The 16771-nt window shown below is 36.5% G+C and overlaps 1 protein-coding gene across 1 annotated transcript; it reads right to left on the minus strand.

Moving 5' to 3' along the window:
• Positions 1-89: 89 nt before the first annotated feature.
• Positions 90-12160, minus strand: LCA5L (lebercilin LCA5 like). The gene is given in 6 exon segments (XM_075518812.1): positions 90-2159; positions 3883-4015; positions 4316-4425; positions 7962-8055; positions 10016-10153; positions 11655-12160. Coding segments are annotated over 6 exon segments (1551 nt in total). The 5' UTR covers positions 12102-12160; the 3' UTR covers positions 90-1530.
• Positions 12161-16771: the final 4611 nt, after the last annotated feature.

Genomic DNA, 16771 nt, shown 5'->3' on the forward strand with positions numbered 1-16771 from the left:
AAAAAAACAAAAGAAAAACCCAAACCAACAACAACCCCTGCCCCATGTTCTTGCATAAGGAGATACTGTTGGAATCAACAGGCCTAATTTTTTTTTTTTTTTTAAAGTGTTTGGGACAGATTATTTAACTATGACATTGACATATTTCTGAATCTAAAGATGTGGCTAATGATATTTCTACTTAGCTTGTTACAGAGTTTAACACAGTGAAGTCAAGAAAAGCAGTATCGTCTAAAATCTTCATGATGGCATTTGCTGTTTATCCACACTTAGCATGGGGTCATCAAATACGCAGTTTGTTGGCTGCTGTAGTCAAACATTTGGGTGAGTAAGGGCAAAAAGGCTTTTGGTCATCTAGTCAGTACAAATGAGTGCTGGATTATGTATGCTTGTTTGCTCTTAGCTTTGGGACAGCAGTAAAGGCATTGTAGAAGTATTAATAGTTCACAGAGGAGAAACGCCTACTCTTCTGACTACACAAAGTCATTCTTTGAAACCTGTCCACTGTACAGCTTAAGCACTACTTCAAGAAAACCGTTCGCAATTTTGAAAAGAAATACGCTGCAAGTAGGTTCAGATCTAAATGTCTTAATCACCTTTTGTGGTATAATTTTTTGAAGTTTTTTTTAAGTGCTACTGTCTTTTAAAATTCATAGAATACACATAGTTTTCCCTAACTTCACATTTGAGCAAACGTTTCATGAATTACTGTGAGGAACAAAACATAATCCTCCTACCCTCGCTTACGTAACCTTAAACACAGGATTTTTAAAGGCTTTTTGAGAACTGGATATGCCTGACTTCTCCAAAACAATAGTTTACTCTTGCACATTCATCTTTGGATGTCAGCTGTAGAAGTTACCAGGCAAACTGCTTTGATAAGTTCTAACAGTGGAAAAGAATGAAGCTTTAGAGCTTTATAATGCTAGTGAAAACAATGTAATAGCAAATTATTTTTATTATGTGTGAATTCTGGAAGCTATTTCAGGAGCGAAGAAAATAAAAAATTATTTTCTTTTATTGCATTGTTGGTACTGACCCAATAATGAACCTTATGAAAGCAGATTGCTCACTTCAGCTAGCTAGCAAATAATCAGCTTCAAAATTCAGTCTGCAGAGAGAATGCAAAAAAATGGAAATTACAAAACAAGGACTAACTTGGACACCTGATAACAGGTAAAAGTGTTGTAATTGTTAAGGCACTAAGATGCATATGCATGCACATGGACCAAGAACAGAAGAGTGTTCTTTTGTGACAACTGATTTGACTATCATTTTGGAAAAATCATTGGAAGAAAGTCTCAGTACTTGTAAGATTTAATGTGCATTTAATGAAGGTAAAACTATTGTTTTTTAAGAAAATGTTTTAAATGAGCCATATTTCTAGAGTAAAGATACGTTGATGTACTTAACTAGCAAAATAATTAGTTTGTGTATTCTCATGACGATTTCATTAGTGTTAGAAGCTTTACATTATGAACTAGTCAGTAGTGGTGGTTTGAAATTTGGGTTGTGTAATCCTGCATCCCTTCACTTCTCTGTCTTCATTCCTCTCCTGTCAGAACTTGAATGGTTGTCTCTTCAGACACAGCCCGGTCCAAAGAGTTCTTTCATAAGACTGTTCTTCCTGTCAGCAAATGTCATATGAGTGCAGCCTTCCGCTTCACTGGAACTGTCCTTCCGCCTTGTTTTGGTAACTTTACCAAAAGATGGTTCATATAGCCCAAGGGAATTTTTCACTTTTGATTCAGCTGTTCCACTGCAGTCTTGACCTGCATGTCTATGGTTGTGAAGACTACCTTTTTTGGATTTTGTACCTGATGTGGGAAGCCCGTGATGCAAATTCTCAGTGGCTTCTGAGAATATGTATTTTTTTTCCAGCCTCAGGAGTGTTTTGTTTCTTGGACCTGGAGTTACACATTTACTCCCTGCCTTCTCACTGTTATTTAGCTGTTCGTCTGGCTTTTTTTCTTCTTTTTCATATTCTTCCACTGCATCTTCCTCTTTACTGTTCTCTTTCACGGTGTCACTTAGAGGAGTTTGTTCAGTTTTCATCAGTTTTTTCAGCTCCCATTTAAGCAAATCTATCTTTTCTTCTTCTTTCATAAATTCCAAGCAAGTGTATTTGTCCATCAGTAGTCTGCCCTCCCTTAAATACTCTAAAATGAAATATTGTGGGTTTTAGGAATGTTCTTCAATTGCCTAGCAACATAAAGAGTCATGAAGCATTAATGAGAGCAAGTTTTACTTCCTTATTTCATTGGTTAAGTTATTATTGATGGTATTTCAGTCTTGAGGGTTATGGCAATGCTATTTACTAATAAATATAACAGGATGGGGCAAGATTTAAACAAGATCATTGTGCCATTGAATCCAGGTTAATATCTTTATCTTTACCTTTTTCATTATTTTTAACTTTATTAAATGAATTAGCATGCAAATAGTAACAGCTAAATATAGGGCCAGAAAAGTCATGTGCAATGCAACAGAGAAACCACGAGATCTAAACTCTAATTGTCATTTACTTGCTTTTAAATGGAACTTAAATATATGTATGATTTTCTCTCCCTTAATTGACAACAGACTTGCTTGTTGCGTGGAGCAGAATATACTGCAACTCTCTAACCTCTAAATGAGTTGGCTCCACATTTTAGTAGAAAAAGGAATGCGTATGCTGAATGCCTACAGTAAATACATTTGTCTGCTGCAGGGGACAATTTATAATAGGTTCTGTGCTTTGGAGAGACTCAGACTACCTCCAAAATGAGATAGGGTCCAAGCCTAAAGGAGAAGTATGAAGTTATGATAATTAAAATAGCTAAATAAGTCTTCAATAAATAAGTCTAATATCAGCAGTGGGAGAAAGCCAGAAGAGAGTCTGGCAGTGAGGAGGGAGATTCACAGGCAGAATCAGAAGACTTGTGTTTGCTGTCAATTTTAAAAGGGGATTTCAAAGACAAATGGTGACTTCAGTTATCTGGTGGAGTCTGGAAAGGCTGTCGGCTGAAAAGGCAGAGTACAAAATACAGGAGTTAACGCATTCCAGATTACTAGCTCTGTTACTGATCTAGTAAGTGACCTCAGCAACCTGTTTCACCTCTGTAAATGCATGACCTTTAGGTCACATAATGTCTCCTACCATTTGTGAAGTATTAGCATGATGGCATTCAGATCGTGGTTCTTTCTACAAGCCTCACTATAATGAAAAGAACATGAATATTTTTCATGAAAGAAATATTTTTCATGAAAGAAAATTTTCATGAAAGAAAATTTTTCATGAAAGAAAAGCTCAGATAAAGGTATAGATGCATTGGTTTCTGCTGTTCTATAGAATCTCTTCAAAATACAGGTGTTTATAGATGAGTCCCTTGCATATAACCATTATATGAGAACACAATCAATGGCTAAGATTTACATAAAATCTATTTACAGTGATCATTGTAATGAGGAGATACTCCCAGCCCTTGACGAAGTCCTTTTCCTTTCTCAGCAACAGATCCTGAACCAGAAATTTGCATTGACATCAGCTATGATGAAGATTCACAATCTGAGATCAGTATTTGATTAGTGTGGAATTAACAAACTATTAACTGAAGTATACTTTTACAGCTAAAGCACTGACTTTTTACCAACATGACCAGGAACTCCTTTTAGAAGTGCAACAGTATGAAGATGCCTTATACTGTGGAGCTGCTCTGCTGTCAGTGCAGCACTGCCAGCAGCTGGATTTCAGTGACGCTTAATATATTATTTTGTTGAACTAGTTGCTGTCAGTCAGGTGCCAGCTAATGGCTGTCAGACCCATGTAAATTACCAATACCACCAGTTTATTCAACTTCCGAAAAGATCAAATGAGTTTCTGAGAAAAATGTTAAAATATACCTCTACGTGTTGTATTGAAAGTCTCTGGCTTTGGTATTTTCTTGGTTGCTTGCTTTTCTGTTCTACATTGGGCATCTGTGTACACTTCATTTGCTTTAGCTTTTTGATTCTTATCTTCGGAAGACTTTTTCTCCTATAATTGGCAATTAAAGGTAAGAATAATGAGGGAATACTTGTTTAGTGACTTTTAAAAGTACACAGTCAGTGCAATACTTATAAAAGATTAGTAATTTCTATTACTATTATATTCTTATTTTGTATCGCAACGTTTATCCTATATATTTTCTGTAATATAATTACATTCACACAATATCCACATCTGAGAAAGTTAAGATGACGGATCAGGCTGTTCAGGCATATTACTGAAACTTACGGAATAACATACAGCTTAGTTGAGAGTTTAAACACGGGATTGGATCCAGATCTTTCGTACCTTTGTTAGCTGAATTGGACTTTTTTCTGTTTCCTGAGTTTGGTACTGTGACAGCAGCAGTGATCTAAACCTCTGTTTATCTACTTGTACTGATCTGTTTACACTAAGACCTATTGAAAAAGGACAATCGTTAGTAATACAGTAGTTTCTGGAATTATATTGTTGGTAGAAACAAAAGATATCTTTTGATCACTTGTATGTGGCCTAGGATTTAAACACCTTTTTGCTGCATTTCTGAATGTCCTTTAATAAAGAAATTCTTTGTTCCGCCTGATCCGTAAATACTGAAACTGGAACACAAACATAGCTACCTGGACTTCTGAGCGTCTTCATCTGTACATCAGTACATCATAAATATACTTAAGTTTCAGACCTACAAAGTCCTGTTCAGATAGACCATGCAAAGTCAGAAAAATGTGTCTATACCCTAGAGCCCATGTGGGCTTAATTTGTGTGGTAACATTCTAATGTAAGTTTAAGGGGTCTGGTATGAGGCCTCAGCTTTCAGGTTCCTAAATTTGGATCTTACAGAGTATAATAAACATGCTTGCTTTTATGCCTTCTGACTTGGTTACTCACCTTTCTCAAAGCTAAGGACTTATCTAAGGCTTTATGGATTCAAACTGTTCAGAGGAAATGCTTAACACTGTTTGAAATATCTATAGTCTTTGACAAGAGATTCCAAGGGAGTGATTGAATGAGACATTCAAAGAAACAGCTGAATGGAGATGGGATGCTGAAGGTGCGTATACTGTTCTTTTATTCTATTTTTAGAATAGTTTTGACATGACTACAGTGGCTGAGAAAGTTGCTAGCACAGCAGCAAAAATGTGATCTTACCTACAGCAACATTCGACCTTATTCCCAGTTTTGATCTCTGAAATCAGAGGCAGACTATCCATAAAAATGGTGATTTTCAAATATTTGCAGTTTGGTGGTAAAAAGGATGTTGATAACTAATTTGAGGATTACTCTTGAAGGAATGGCCCTGATGATGTGGAGGGAATTAGTTTTCCCTTTCAAAAGGGAACCAGCAAGTAGTTACTTCAGCAGCTTTTCCAGCAGAAATCAGCGGAGCGTTCCTCAGATTCGGAACTAGGGGGAGCTGTACCTCTAGATGAGCTGGTGTGACCTTCCCACAAGGGAGCAAACATGGAGAGCTTATGAAATTAATGGCTTCATTCAATAAATCAATTTTATTTATGTACATAGAGCTTTCTGATAACCTAAGCAAGCCTACCTTCAGCTATTTATCAGGAGCGTTAAAAAATGCAGCCCCACATTTCTTTTTTTTCTTTCCTGCTGGGTAAAAATTTTTGCAAATGCAGAATAGAAAATAACTACTTGAAGAAGTAGGTCTTTCTAAGTCTGTTATAGGAAAATTCAAGTCAATAGTGAAAAGGAAAAACAGTTGTCAGTAATTCCGGTTCTAGATTTCTAAATCATCTGTTTCCATTAACTGGCAGAGAATGAAACCTTTATTGGCCAAAAATACCAAAAGATCAGACAACTTTGCTTGGAACCTTTTCATTACAAAATATCAGGTCTCTCTCCAGCTAAGCTCCCTTATCTTGCTTAAAGAAAAGAACTTAAATAGTAAACAGTGATTTAAGTACTGTAATTTACATAACTATTGTACAAATCCATATGTGAGTAAAAATATAAAACCCACAGCTGGTTACGTGATGTAACTAAAACTGGAATTCAGAGCTTCATAGAAAAAGTATCTGACTTGGAATGAGAAGTAGGAATTTGTGTTTCTTAATTTTACAACTTGAATTACCAACCTTTTCCCTGTAGTTCACTTGTAGTTAAGGCAGAGTAATGGATTTGCAAAGGCAACGAAGAGGAAAGAAATAAGCAACTGACTACGATAAGACTTTGTACTGATACCATAAGTTGAAGAATTCTGTGGGCATGTGCAATATTTCCAGCAAATCTGTTTGCTACCATGTAAATTTTAAATGCTCTTCTGTGCCCATATGAAGAAAGTTCCAATTCTGACCAGTATTTTAAAGAGGTACTTAGCCCAGGAAAGTCAATGTTCAGATCATTATCCAAAATTAAGGGTGTAAGTTTGTTGTGCAGAAAGCTCTCCTTTAGAATATTGACAGAATGTTTATGATCCTGAGTAGGAGGCAAAATATTACTTTCAATGTGGAGAAAGTACTTGAAATCTGTTTATTATTTTCTATGTAAAACACATTTATTAGTAAATTCTACATACTACATCTAAAGCGTATGACAATTAGAAATTTATAAGTGCGTCAAGAAAACTATCTTCTTCAACATTTTTGTCCCTGATGAATATTGTGGGCACAAGGGCAACATAACAGTTCTTGGCTTGTATGATTTGTAATTGTTTTTAGCTGTTGCTCCCTCAGTTCAAGGGGTGGGATCCACTTGTCTGAACACAGGCGCCTAATGCTATTTGAGATGCCCTTGAGTATTCAAGGTATCCGCATGAGGCTGGCCGATGTTACACAGGACCGATGGGACACCCATGTCCTTCTGGAACAACAACTACAGGGCCAGGCAGAATGTGCTAGGACATCTCAAATGGCACTGGATGCCTATAATTAGGCAGCTGAATCCCACACTAGGTAGCTGCTCTTGGAATGGTTGACAGACAAGATTGTATATAATAGATATTTCTCTCCGATACCTGTCTGAGCATCCATGTGAAAGAAATACTCTTTACTAAAGAGCTCTTTCTCCCTTGATAGAATTAACTTTCTATTGTTCTTTTCTATCCTTCTACTATATTATTCTAAATAACATCAATTCTGTGGATAGAATTAATAGAGAGGATATACAATAACTGGGTTATTACAATCTCTGGTTGCCCATTTAAATTTACTTACACTAAAAACCAAAGGACTACTAAGGATAAACATTCTCTTCTCTCAGATAAGCTGACAGTTTGATCATCAGATTGGCCTTTAAACTTCCTAAACCTTGTCTCTGAAAACTCCTCCTCTCCTTTCACCCCAACAAAATGCAAGTTGCAGAAGCTTCAATAATGGATATTGAAGCTATTTATAAGTTACAGGGTCTAAGGATTTTAAAGATGAGAAAACGGTTTTTAAAGACCCAATTAAATTCATTATTTTTGCTCATATAAAAGCACTTTGAAAGTCTGGACTAAAACTAGGAACTTGCTACAGGAGGGTTGTTTGTGAGGTGCTTTGAGTTAGTGAGCCATATTGTGGGAATTCTAGGTCTAGAGTGGCCACTTCTCCAGGCCAAGTCAAAGGGAACAGCCTGAACAAAAACTAGTCTGCAAAAGCTTTGTGGACTGATAGCTTCACCTTGTTAAAAAACAAATAGGCAAACAGTTCTTGATGCAAATAGACACTTAAAGTAGCAGCACTACTTCAGTGTTGCTGTTAGCATACTAAAACTACGTATACTAAATGCTATTCATGATGAAATTTGGGTTAAATATTAAAAACAGGTCATGTGTTTGTATTCATAAAATAAGTGAACAAAACACCAAGCACTTCTCTTTATATTGTATGTGACAGAATATTTTACCCCATATAAAAGTACTATATTGGTTTTTATTTTAGAATATACATCCCAGTTATAAAAAAATGTAAGTTTCACATAACTAAACAAAAAAGGAAAATGAATATACACGTACTTTTTTCATGAGGTACTGAATCACTCTTGTCTTTTGGGATTTTAGGCATCCGATTTGCATAGATATTTTTTACATAAAGCTGCCGATCCTTTTCCTAAGAAGAAATAAACACTATTAAATTTCTAATATGCATTAAGAATTACTTTTTACCAACTTAATTTTCCCATGTTGGGAGAAAACTGTCAGCAATTTTGCTTTGTGCTGGGCCATGTGGTGACTTTGTCATTTACACAAATAGGAATCTGTCATTTTCTTTCAGGAGCCAAATCAAAATTCTACCTTTTTAAGGCTAAGAGCACAGCTACATGATTTTTTTCATAACACAATGGTCAAAAGACGAAGCCTTCACTAATGATTTTATCATTTGTTGTTCTTAGGGTTTTTTTTTTCAGATTAATTTTTGGCTTTACTTCCTTTTTTGAATTTTTTTATTTGCTCAATGCCCTTGGTTACAATGTGCTCAGTTCTGGTTTACGAGCTATTGCTTGGGAGAGGACATAAATTTCAGAGGCACACTTTAAAAATTTATTTAGCAAGAGTCCTCTTTCCTTACTGAAATCTGTCTTAAACACAGAAGAGAGATTTCAGTAACACTCTTGCCATATCAATTTTTAGCGTGAAAAATAGGAGCTGCATTTAATTTGGAGATACAGGCTGACCTAAAAGGGAATTGTGTGTCTGAATACCTTGAATGGTCTGACTATGCCAGGTGCCCAAAACTATGACTGTGTAAAAATAAACTCTGTTCTGGCACAGAAATAAGGTTAAGAAGCATGTCTGGTCTTCTTTGTGGTAAAACAATAGAAGGTTTTCCAAATCTAAATATAACATTAAGAGAACTGGACACACGTAGAAACCTGTGTGGAAAACACATGAAATAATAGAAATATTTTGGAGAAGCATTAAGGTAAGAACTGCACTTTAGAATAATTTGCATTTTGGAACAGTTTTACATTAGTGTTCCGGGGACTATAATTATTCTCGTCTCCCAGATCTGCACATACAGGAGGAGATCAGACTCTGGCAGGGAAATAGCACTGTAAGTGCTGCTCGGGGGGCTGTGATCCAGGGCCCAGGAAGAGCACGGTACTTTATTCCTTACCCAACAGCTCACTGGGCTTTTGCAGCTGGGCAGCCTGGCTGCTGCCAAATATCAGGAGGAAAGCTTCTGCACCTGATACATGGGTAAGGGGGACAAACAGTGCCCAGTACAGGAATGCAGATCTCCACGAATCCTCAGTAGCTGCCTGTTCTGCCCTTCACAACATCTGGGAAAACTCCCCATAACAACGTCTTTCATAGACATTTGATTCCATTTAGAAAGAGAAAGCTCCCTAGTGGAATCAACAGATCAACTGGTCACTTCATATAGAAATAAAAAAAAGTGTATTTTAACTGTGTTACAAACACAGTTTCAATTATGAAAAAGCCACAAGGATTTTAATTTTTTTCTGGAATATGTTCTGTTGTTCTTGTTTACAACTCACGCGACATACTATTCATGGCAATTTTGTTTCTATTTCTGTTTAGTGTCACTTTTAGGTTTTCCTGTATGTCTGGTTTACAAGCATTCAGTAACTGTTGAACTGGACATATTTGTCCTGAAAATATCTGTCTAAAAACCAAGCTGGAATTTGAAACAAACTATTGAAGCATTTATGTAAGTCTTTTTGTTAAACTCTAGTTTTGCAGATTGTATTATTTGGCTCATTTTGATTTGAAAGTGTTTCTATAAGGGAGCTCATTTAAAGTTAGTAGATGAATGTATTGACCTAGATCTATCAAAATGGTAACTAGTTGGTGGGGATTATTTGTTCAAATTGTGATGCATTAATCTCCATTTCGATTAATTATTGAACTACTTCGAACTTTTGACAAATAGACCCCACAATAATTTAATAATTTTATATTTTGACTTTTTTTGGTAGACTGTAGACTCAACTAGGAAACAAAAGTTCCATTACTAAATAATATAAAAGAGGCAAAAGGAATGGATAACATTAAATATTTGAATCTTCCTGTAGGAACAGAAACCTTTTTAAAATCTTGAATACCTTAATTTTTTGGTGAAGGGAGTTAATTTCCGTTTGCAAGTTCTTTGTAATTATCCCAGCTTCCACAGCTTTTTTGCTCTCATTTGCCAACTGACGACTAAAGGTGCTATTGTTCAACTTCAGCTGCTTTTCTAGGCTCTTAAAAAAATTACATATTTTACAATATGGATGTACTCAGTATGACTGTTGAAAATCTCAGTTCTTACCAGATCTAAAAAATAAGCAAGCTAATATAACGAAAAGTAAACTTCTAATAATTATATTCTATTTTAAACAATGCATGAAATTATGAAGAAGTATCTGAAAAATTACTTTAAAAATTAGCAAAACCTGGTATAGAACTTAATTTTACTATACAAAAGTGTTTATTTGGCATTCAAACATGAAAAATAAGGCTGTACATTACCTTTCTGATGGATTAATGAATACAATAATATTTGAGAAATGTTAAGACAACATTTCTGTTCACACTGAGATCTATTAACTGCAGCAACATAAGGAGGCTTAGTGTAAACAAAAACTAGGTAATTTATTGAGTACTTTATCAAGTACTTTATCATCAGAACCCAGTGCCATGCACTGAAATTCTAGTTGCTAAAATTGTAAGGTGGACACACAATCCTGCAAGCTTTTTATAGCTTCTCATTAGGACTTCTGTAAATAGAGTTTTCAAAAGAGAGTCTGAATTCAGCTGTTTATATTTTCATTTCCTTATGTAATAAATGTACTTCAGACCTAGCTGTTCAGATGGTGAAATGCCTCTAAGATTACCTGGCTCTTTATTTAATTCTGTGCATAATGTACTCCATAGAAAATAGAAATTAATTCCTGGAGGCCAATGGACATTTTGCTCTTCCAGATTTGTATTAAAAACTGTATTTCTGTCTTTTTGTGAAAGGTTCAATAAGAGTAAAGAAGTATGAGATACTAAAAGGAGCTGAATTACCTCCTCTTAAACTCCCACCGGGCTTTTACTATATTTGCACAATAAAACAACAGTAGAACCAACCCTAAAATCTTGGACACCTGACTGCTGCTTAATTCAGGAGCCACCCTACAGCCGAGTACAGTGAGCGACAGTGATTAGTGAATAGGAGATGTACGTATGTCCACACTGCCCACTGGCACCATGTAAAAATAACAGTGCTAGTTCTAGATAAGCCAGCTTTGGTTGTTCAAGGTAGTAGATCAACAGCAGCCTGGTGGTCTTCATATATGACTAATCCTGTCCTTTGCCAGTGTAAATTAGGGTCTGTGCTATTGTGGCTAGACAGCCCTGGGTACCCCATGCTGCTGGCAGGGAGCAGAGTAGACACTGCTGAAGATTGCTCTCCAGCTGTATTGCTATGCTTCTGACCCAAGAAGGTTAAGGCATATGACTTCATTCCTAAAAGATCTTTATTGCCAAACTTAATCCACTCATACATTTCTGACAGATTTTAAAATATTGGAAGGGGATACTACTGCCATTTTTACTACCTTACACTCAGGACAGCTCTGGATTAAAAAGAAAATTCAATGTTACAAGATTGTATCAGAATCATTAACGTGACAAGAAGCAGCTATAAACTTTCTACTACTCTTGCACAGAAACCTCTCCTATTATTGTTCCACAAATACAATGATATGCACATATTACCTGTATTCTCCTATTATTCACTTCAATTTTTTCTGTAAGGACTGATAATCTGTGATCAAGCTCCTCTCTCTCTGCAAGAGCTTTGTCTTCTGAAAGCATATGCAAGGCCTGCAAAGCATCTTTAGTTTTTAGCAGCTCTGCTTCCACTTTTCTGAGCTTCCTGGATGTATTTCTCTCGTCCTCCTGAGACATCCTCAGGAGCTTCCTTAAAGATCTCACCTCATTACAATGACTTGCTAAAAGATCCGGCAAGTTACTTTCTGAATTTTCGTATCTACCTATTGCTTTTGAGTGTCGACATTGAAGCTGTTTCAAGACGTGGTTTTCTAAGCTTGATGCTTCTAGTTTGTGTTGTAAATCAAATATTTCATTCTTCAGCTCTTTAATTTTGTGAAGTCTTGCTGATGATATTCGCTGAGCCACTGCATTTTTTTTCTGGGAAATCATACTACCCTGCAGGCTTAAAAATGAAGAATTCTGATGTGGTATCTTCTCAGCTGGCAATTTTTTTTCCTCCTGCATTCAGACCGAAGTAAACTGGCATTGATATATAGCAATCATCAAAAATCACTGTATGTCTTCACTGCTCACATAAGCTCATATACTGTTCATCCAAGCTACTTAACTGTGGTATATTTGATAAAACGCCCAAGATCTATACTAAGACTCCAATGTTCAAGTATTCCACACGTAAAGCCATTAAAGATTCTATATCTCTGTGTGTGCATTTATGTGGCTGCACTGGGCCATAGCTAACTAGGTCTATAGGAGGTCAAGGTTCCCTCCTTTCATTCTCTGAAGCCATGTGCATTCAAAACAGCCATCATGCTCACTTTCCATTAATAAGGGTAACTATGTAGGTGGTGTCTTCTGAGGCAAACAGCAAGAATACTCTGGGAATAACTTAGTAAAGTATGTTTATGTTAACACATTACTCCAGTATCAATGGAAACAAATTTTCTTTCTGTAAATCATGCAGTTCACTAATGTAAGCATGATCTGGGGACTGATGAACCAAATTCACCCCATCTAGAGAGATTCCCAAGAGGGAGGACCTACACCTTGAATAGGAGCGTGATAGAAAAAGAAACAACATAGTAATCTACAGGTCTGGAAGAACTCAAAAAACAAGGTGTTCACAATAGCACATGGTTATTTTTTTCTGCAGCTAGGATTTCTAACCAGCTTTCTAGAATTTTCAAGTCAGCTTGGAATTTAACTACATTATTAGCCCTTATATGCTTATTAGAATAGAACAGTTACGCAGTTGTATACGCTGCTTCTATACAGCAATTTAAAAAAATCTTTATGGGCTAGCATTCTAAGTGTATTACTGCTATTTGCCTTTCTTTATGGCCAGCATCCTAAGTGAATTACTCTCATTTTCCTTTCCTGAAACATAATTAGAATTTGAAAGTAGTCAAGACTGTAAATCTGAGCCTGTTCCCCCTTTTCAGGCATATATTCAATTTAACTATAGCTCTCAAGACATTCCAGGCAGTATTTTGCTAGAAGTTGATTATAATAATTTATACATCATATAACATTTTATGGATAAAATAGGCAAGGTCCTAACCTAAAAAACACCAGAGGAAAAGGACAGATCTTTTCAAGCACTTCTGTTGAGTCCAATGGGTGTTCTGCACACAAACTCCTTACAGGAGCAGGCCCCAACCAGAGCACCCCGTTGCAGATGTGAAGCGACATCAAATCAGCAGTAGGGAAAGTAAAGCAGGACACTGCCTAGGGCACCACCACGCCATGGCCTCGCTGCTTCCGTGACCTAAGCCAGAATAGTGCAAAGCCACGGAAAGAGTGTTACCTAGGAAGGGAGAGATGCGTTGGGCAGCGGCTTCAGTGGGGAATGGCTCTTCCCTGCCACAGCAGCACCTATTCCTCTCTCTCCCCTTTCCTGCTGGCAGCAGCCACAACCACCTTCCTGTTCTCTGCAGTTCAGCCCAGCTCTGCTCCTCCCCTTCCCATGGCAGGGCCTGGAGTCTGGCCTGGGCCCTGACACCCATGCCTGGTGTGCGAAGGCAGCAAGTTAGAGGAAAGTATGAAGGGGGTCAGTTAGATAGCTGGGCACAATAGGGTAGACCGATGATAACGGAGTGAAGTTCAATGGCATGGAGAAGAACAACCATGCTGTCTGTCCTTTGCTCTTACTCCTGAAATACCCGATGTACTCCACCGTTTCAGGATACAAACCAGATGGTCTTTGTTCTGATGGCCCTGCTGATAGAGGAGAGAAATGGGGGCAAACTGGTAGGACCTCGCTCATACAGAGCCACACAGGGAGAACAGACTATTAAATTCAGTGTGACAGCAAAAGGAAAGGATAGAAAGAATCTGAGATTAGGAACCAAAAGGAGGAGAGACTGTGATTTGGGCAGGGCAGTTATTTATTTTACATATGTTTTAAGTGGATTAAGAAGGACTGTCATGGAGGTTCAGGTAAACAGAGAAGAAATTATAGCAGTCAGTTGAGGTTAGACACGTTCAAGACCTTCCGCAGTGAGCAAAATTAACAGGTGCTGTGAAAAAAACTCACCAGAGGTAATAACCAAAGCAAATGGAAGGTACGCAAGCATCACACCTGCATGTTCTCTGTTATATGATTCCACTGCAGGAAGACCACTATGACCACAAATGTCATCACACAAGTATTTGCAAAATGAGAACAACCATTTCATTACTATTTTATTTTGCCAGAATGGAATGGGAGGATGGAAAAGAAATAGGAAAATACCTTCCTGCAAAAGTGGACAAAAATACTGTAAAATCTATACGCATCTATATGGGGTGAAAATGTAGGTTATAATTGCGTTCCTGGGAAACTGATCGTTTCAAGTAGCCATGAACCACCAAAAATAACCACTTAAAATATCCAACACAGCTAGTAGCCACTAATGATTCTTTTGCTAAGTAGATTTTTAAAATGTGGTTATTCTTTCTGGTCTGCTAGTTTCACGCCAGTATGACTTCTTGACAGCAGCATATAACGTATATAATAGAAGAGATAATCAGTGGTTCCTCTCTCTTTTTTTGGTTGACTTGCATCTTGTAGATTTGGTAGATCTAGATTAAATTTTGAAGCTTAACAGGAAAAGGGTCACTGGTTTTACACTCATTTTTTGGCATGGCATGGTGGGATTTAAGAAAGTATGGGTCTAGATAAGAAAACATGCAGACATGAAAAGATTCTTCACTGTTAACATTTACGTAAAGGGAATATATTTGTGCTATATGGTCATTCCATTGAAGCACAAACTTAATTTTGCATGATACACCATGACTAAGCTGGCCAAAACATGCTTTTTTGTCAAAACTGACACTTTTGTGCAGACATACAATTTTCGAGTAACTTTCCTCAGGAAAGGCTTTTTCAGACTCATCACGTGATGCACAGTCAAAAACAGAAATTGCAGTAGATGTGGGAGAGCTATTTTCAAGTCCTCAGATTAAAACTGAAGACTAAGGATTGCAAAGGTGCTCCCACATCTCAGGTGATTATCCTGCCTCTTGGATTGCCAAGTATTGTGGGATAACACAATAGGGAATCTCTGTCTCTCTTCCCTCCCCTTCCTAGTGTTTGAAACATGATTTATTATTTTTCTTCACTGAAAAACTGTTTCCCCTGTCTTCCTAATTACTGAAAAAATGCCAAAGAAAGGGAACAGGTATATTTCTCAAGAGAGTCTCATTTTACTACTACCAGAAAACAAAGTACCCTTTTTATCATCTTCGAGGAAGATACGCTGTCCTTTTTTCTTCTTTTCCTTTTTCTTTTTTTCTTTTCCTGTTTTCTTCTCTTCAGTTCCTGATATTTCTAAACTTTTCCTGCTTCTAGCTGTTTCAGAGCAAGTCACTGCCAAAGCCCTCAGAATAGTTAGCATGAGAATTTTCATTTCTGTATTCTCTACTGTGTCACCTACAGTCATTACCTCTGCTACAGCTGCTGCTTCTGATACTTCTGTTCTTTCAGGAATTTTTAGCATCCCTGCTTTTTGTGCCATGTTCTCACTTATTATCTTCTGTCACTAAAATATGGAGGAAACAATCATCTGAGTTCACCACTGTGTTATGGTAGAAGACTTAAAAGTTGACCTCCATAACCTATCAAGAATCAGAATGTTATTGAGTTGTTTACAGTTAACATAAACAATGCTAAACAGTGTTCAACTATATTAAGTGACACTAAGAAATACTAAGTTACCTTTAAAAAAAAAAGTCATTACTCTTTAACCCATTAAAATAATTGTGTGGTCTGTAGCAAGTGGGTAAGTTTGCTTCCAGAATGAACTGCAATATGAAATATACTAGTTTTTATCTCAGAATTTACTATGATCCTGGCATGTATTTTCTAAAGATTTACAAGGTACTACCATTTAAACTTAAACAGATACCATAGTTTGTTTCTTGTAATGTATACATTTCCTCCATGATTAATATAATTTAAAAGAAGTGTAATTGTATTTATGCTCAATACCTACAAAGTCCTTTACAATATTAAAAAAATAATTGTTCAAGTCTCTAGAAACTGGGTATTCCTGTGTTTTAATAGTATTTTTAGCTTACCATTCATGTCATAAAAATGTCATTTAGTCATATTTTTCAATAATTAGATCACAAAATTAACTTATACATTAAAATAGGAAAAAAAAAATCTTAGCTGCCACATTAACATTATAGATAGAGAATATAGCAGCACCTAAAGCTGCACAACAGAGTATTTAACTTAGAGACTGCAATAAAGGTTTTCTATAACTTTTGGGATGTTTATTTTATTTATTTTCAAATCAGAATTGTTTATAAAAACAAAAAAGCTTGCTAAATAAAACCTCACAATGTAATAAAAGTGTCTCTGCACAATTTCAGAAGAAACATTAGGGAAAATTTAAGTGTTTTTTTAATGAAAACAATTTCTTCACAGCCTAACTGTACTTAACATATTTGTTTGCTTTTGAAAATGCTGCCAGACACTTATCTCTATGCTTACACACCCATATATAGCTTGGAAAATATCACTGGTAATGCACTGTTGTCAGAGATGTGGTTCTCTGATGAGATGATAATCTCATTTTGTTTAACCACATTCTAAGTAACATTGCTGCTTC

The sequence above is a fragment of the Mycteria americana genome, chromosome 1, assembly GCF_035582795.1.
Source record: "Mycteria americana isolate JAX WOST 10 ecotype Jacksonville Zoo and Gardens chromosome 1, USCA_MyAme_1.0, whole genome shotgun sequence".
In the NCBI taxonomy this organism is placed as follows: Eukaryota; Metazoa; Chordata; class Aves; order Ciconiiformes; family Ciconiidae; genus Mycteria; species Mycteria americana.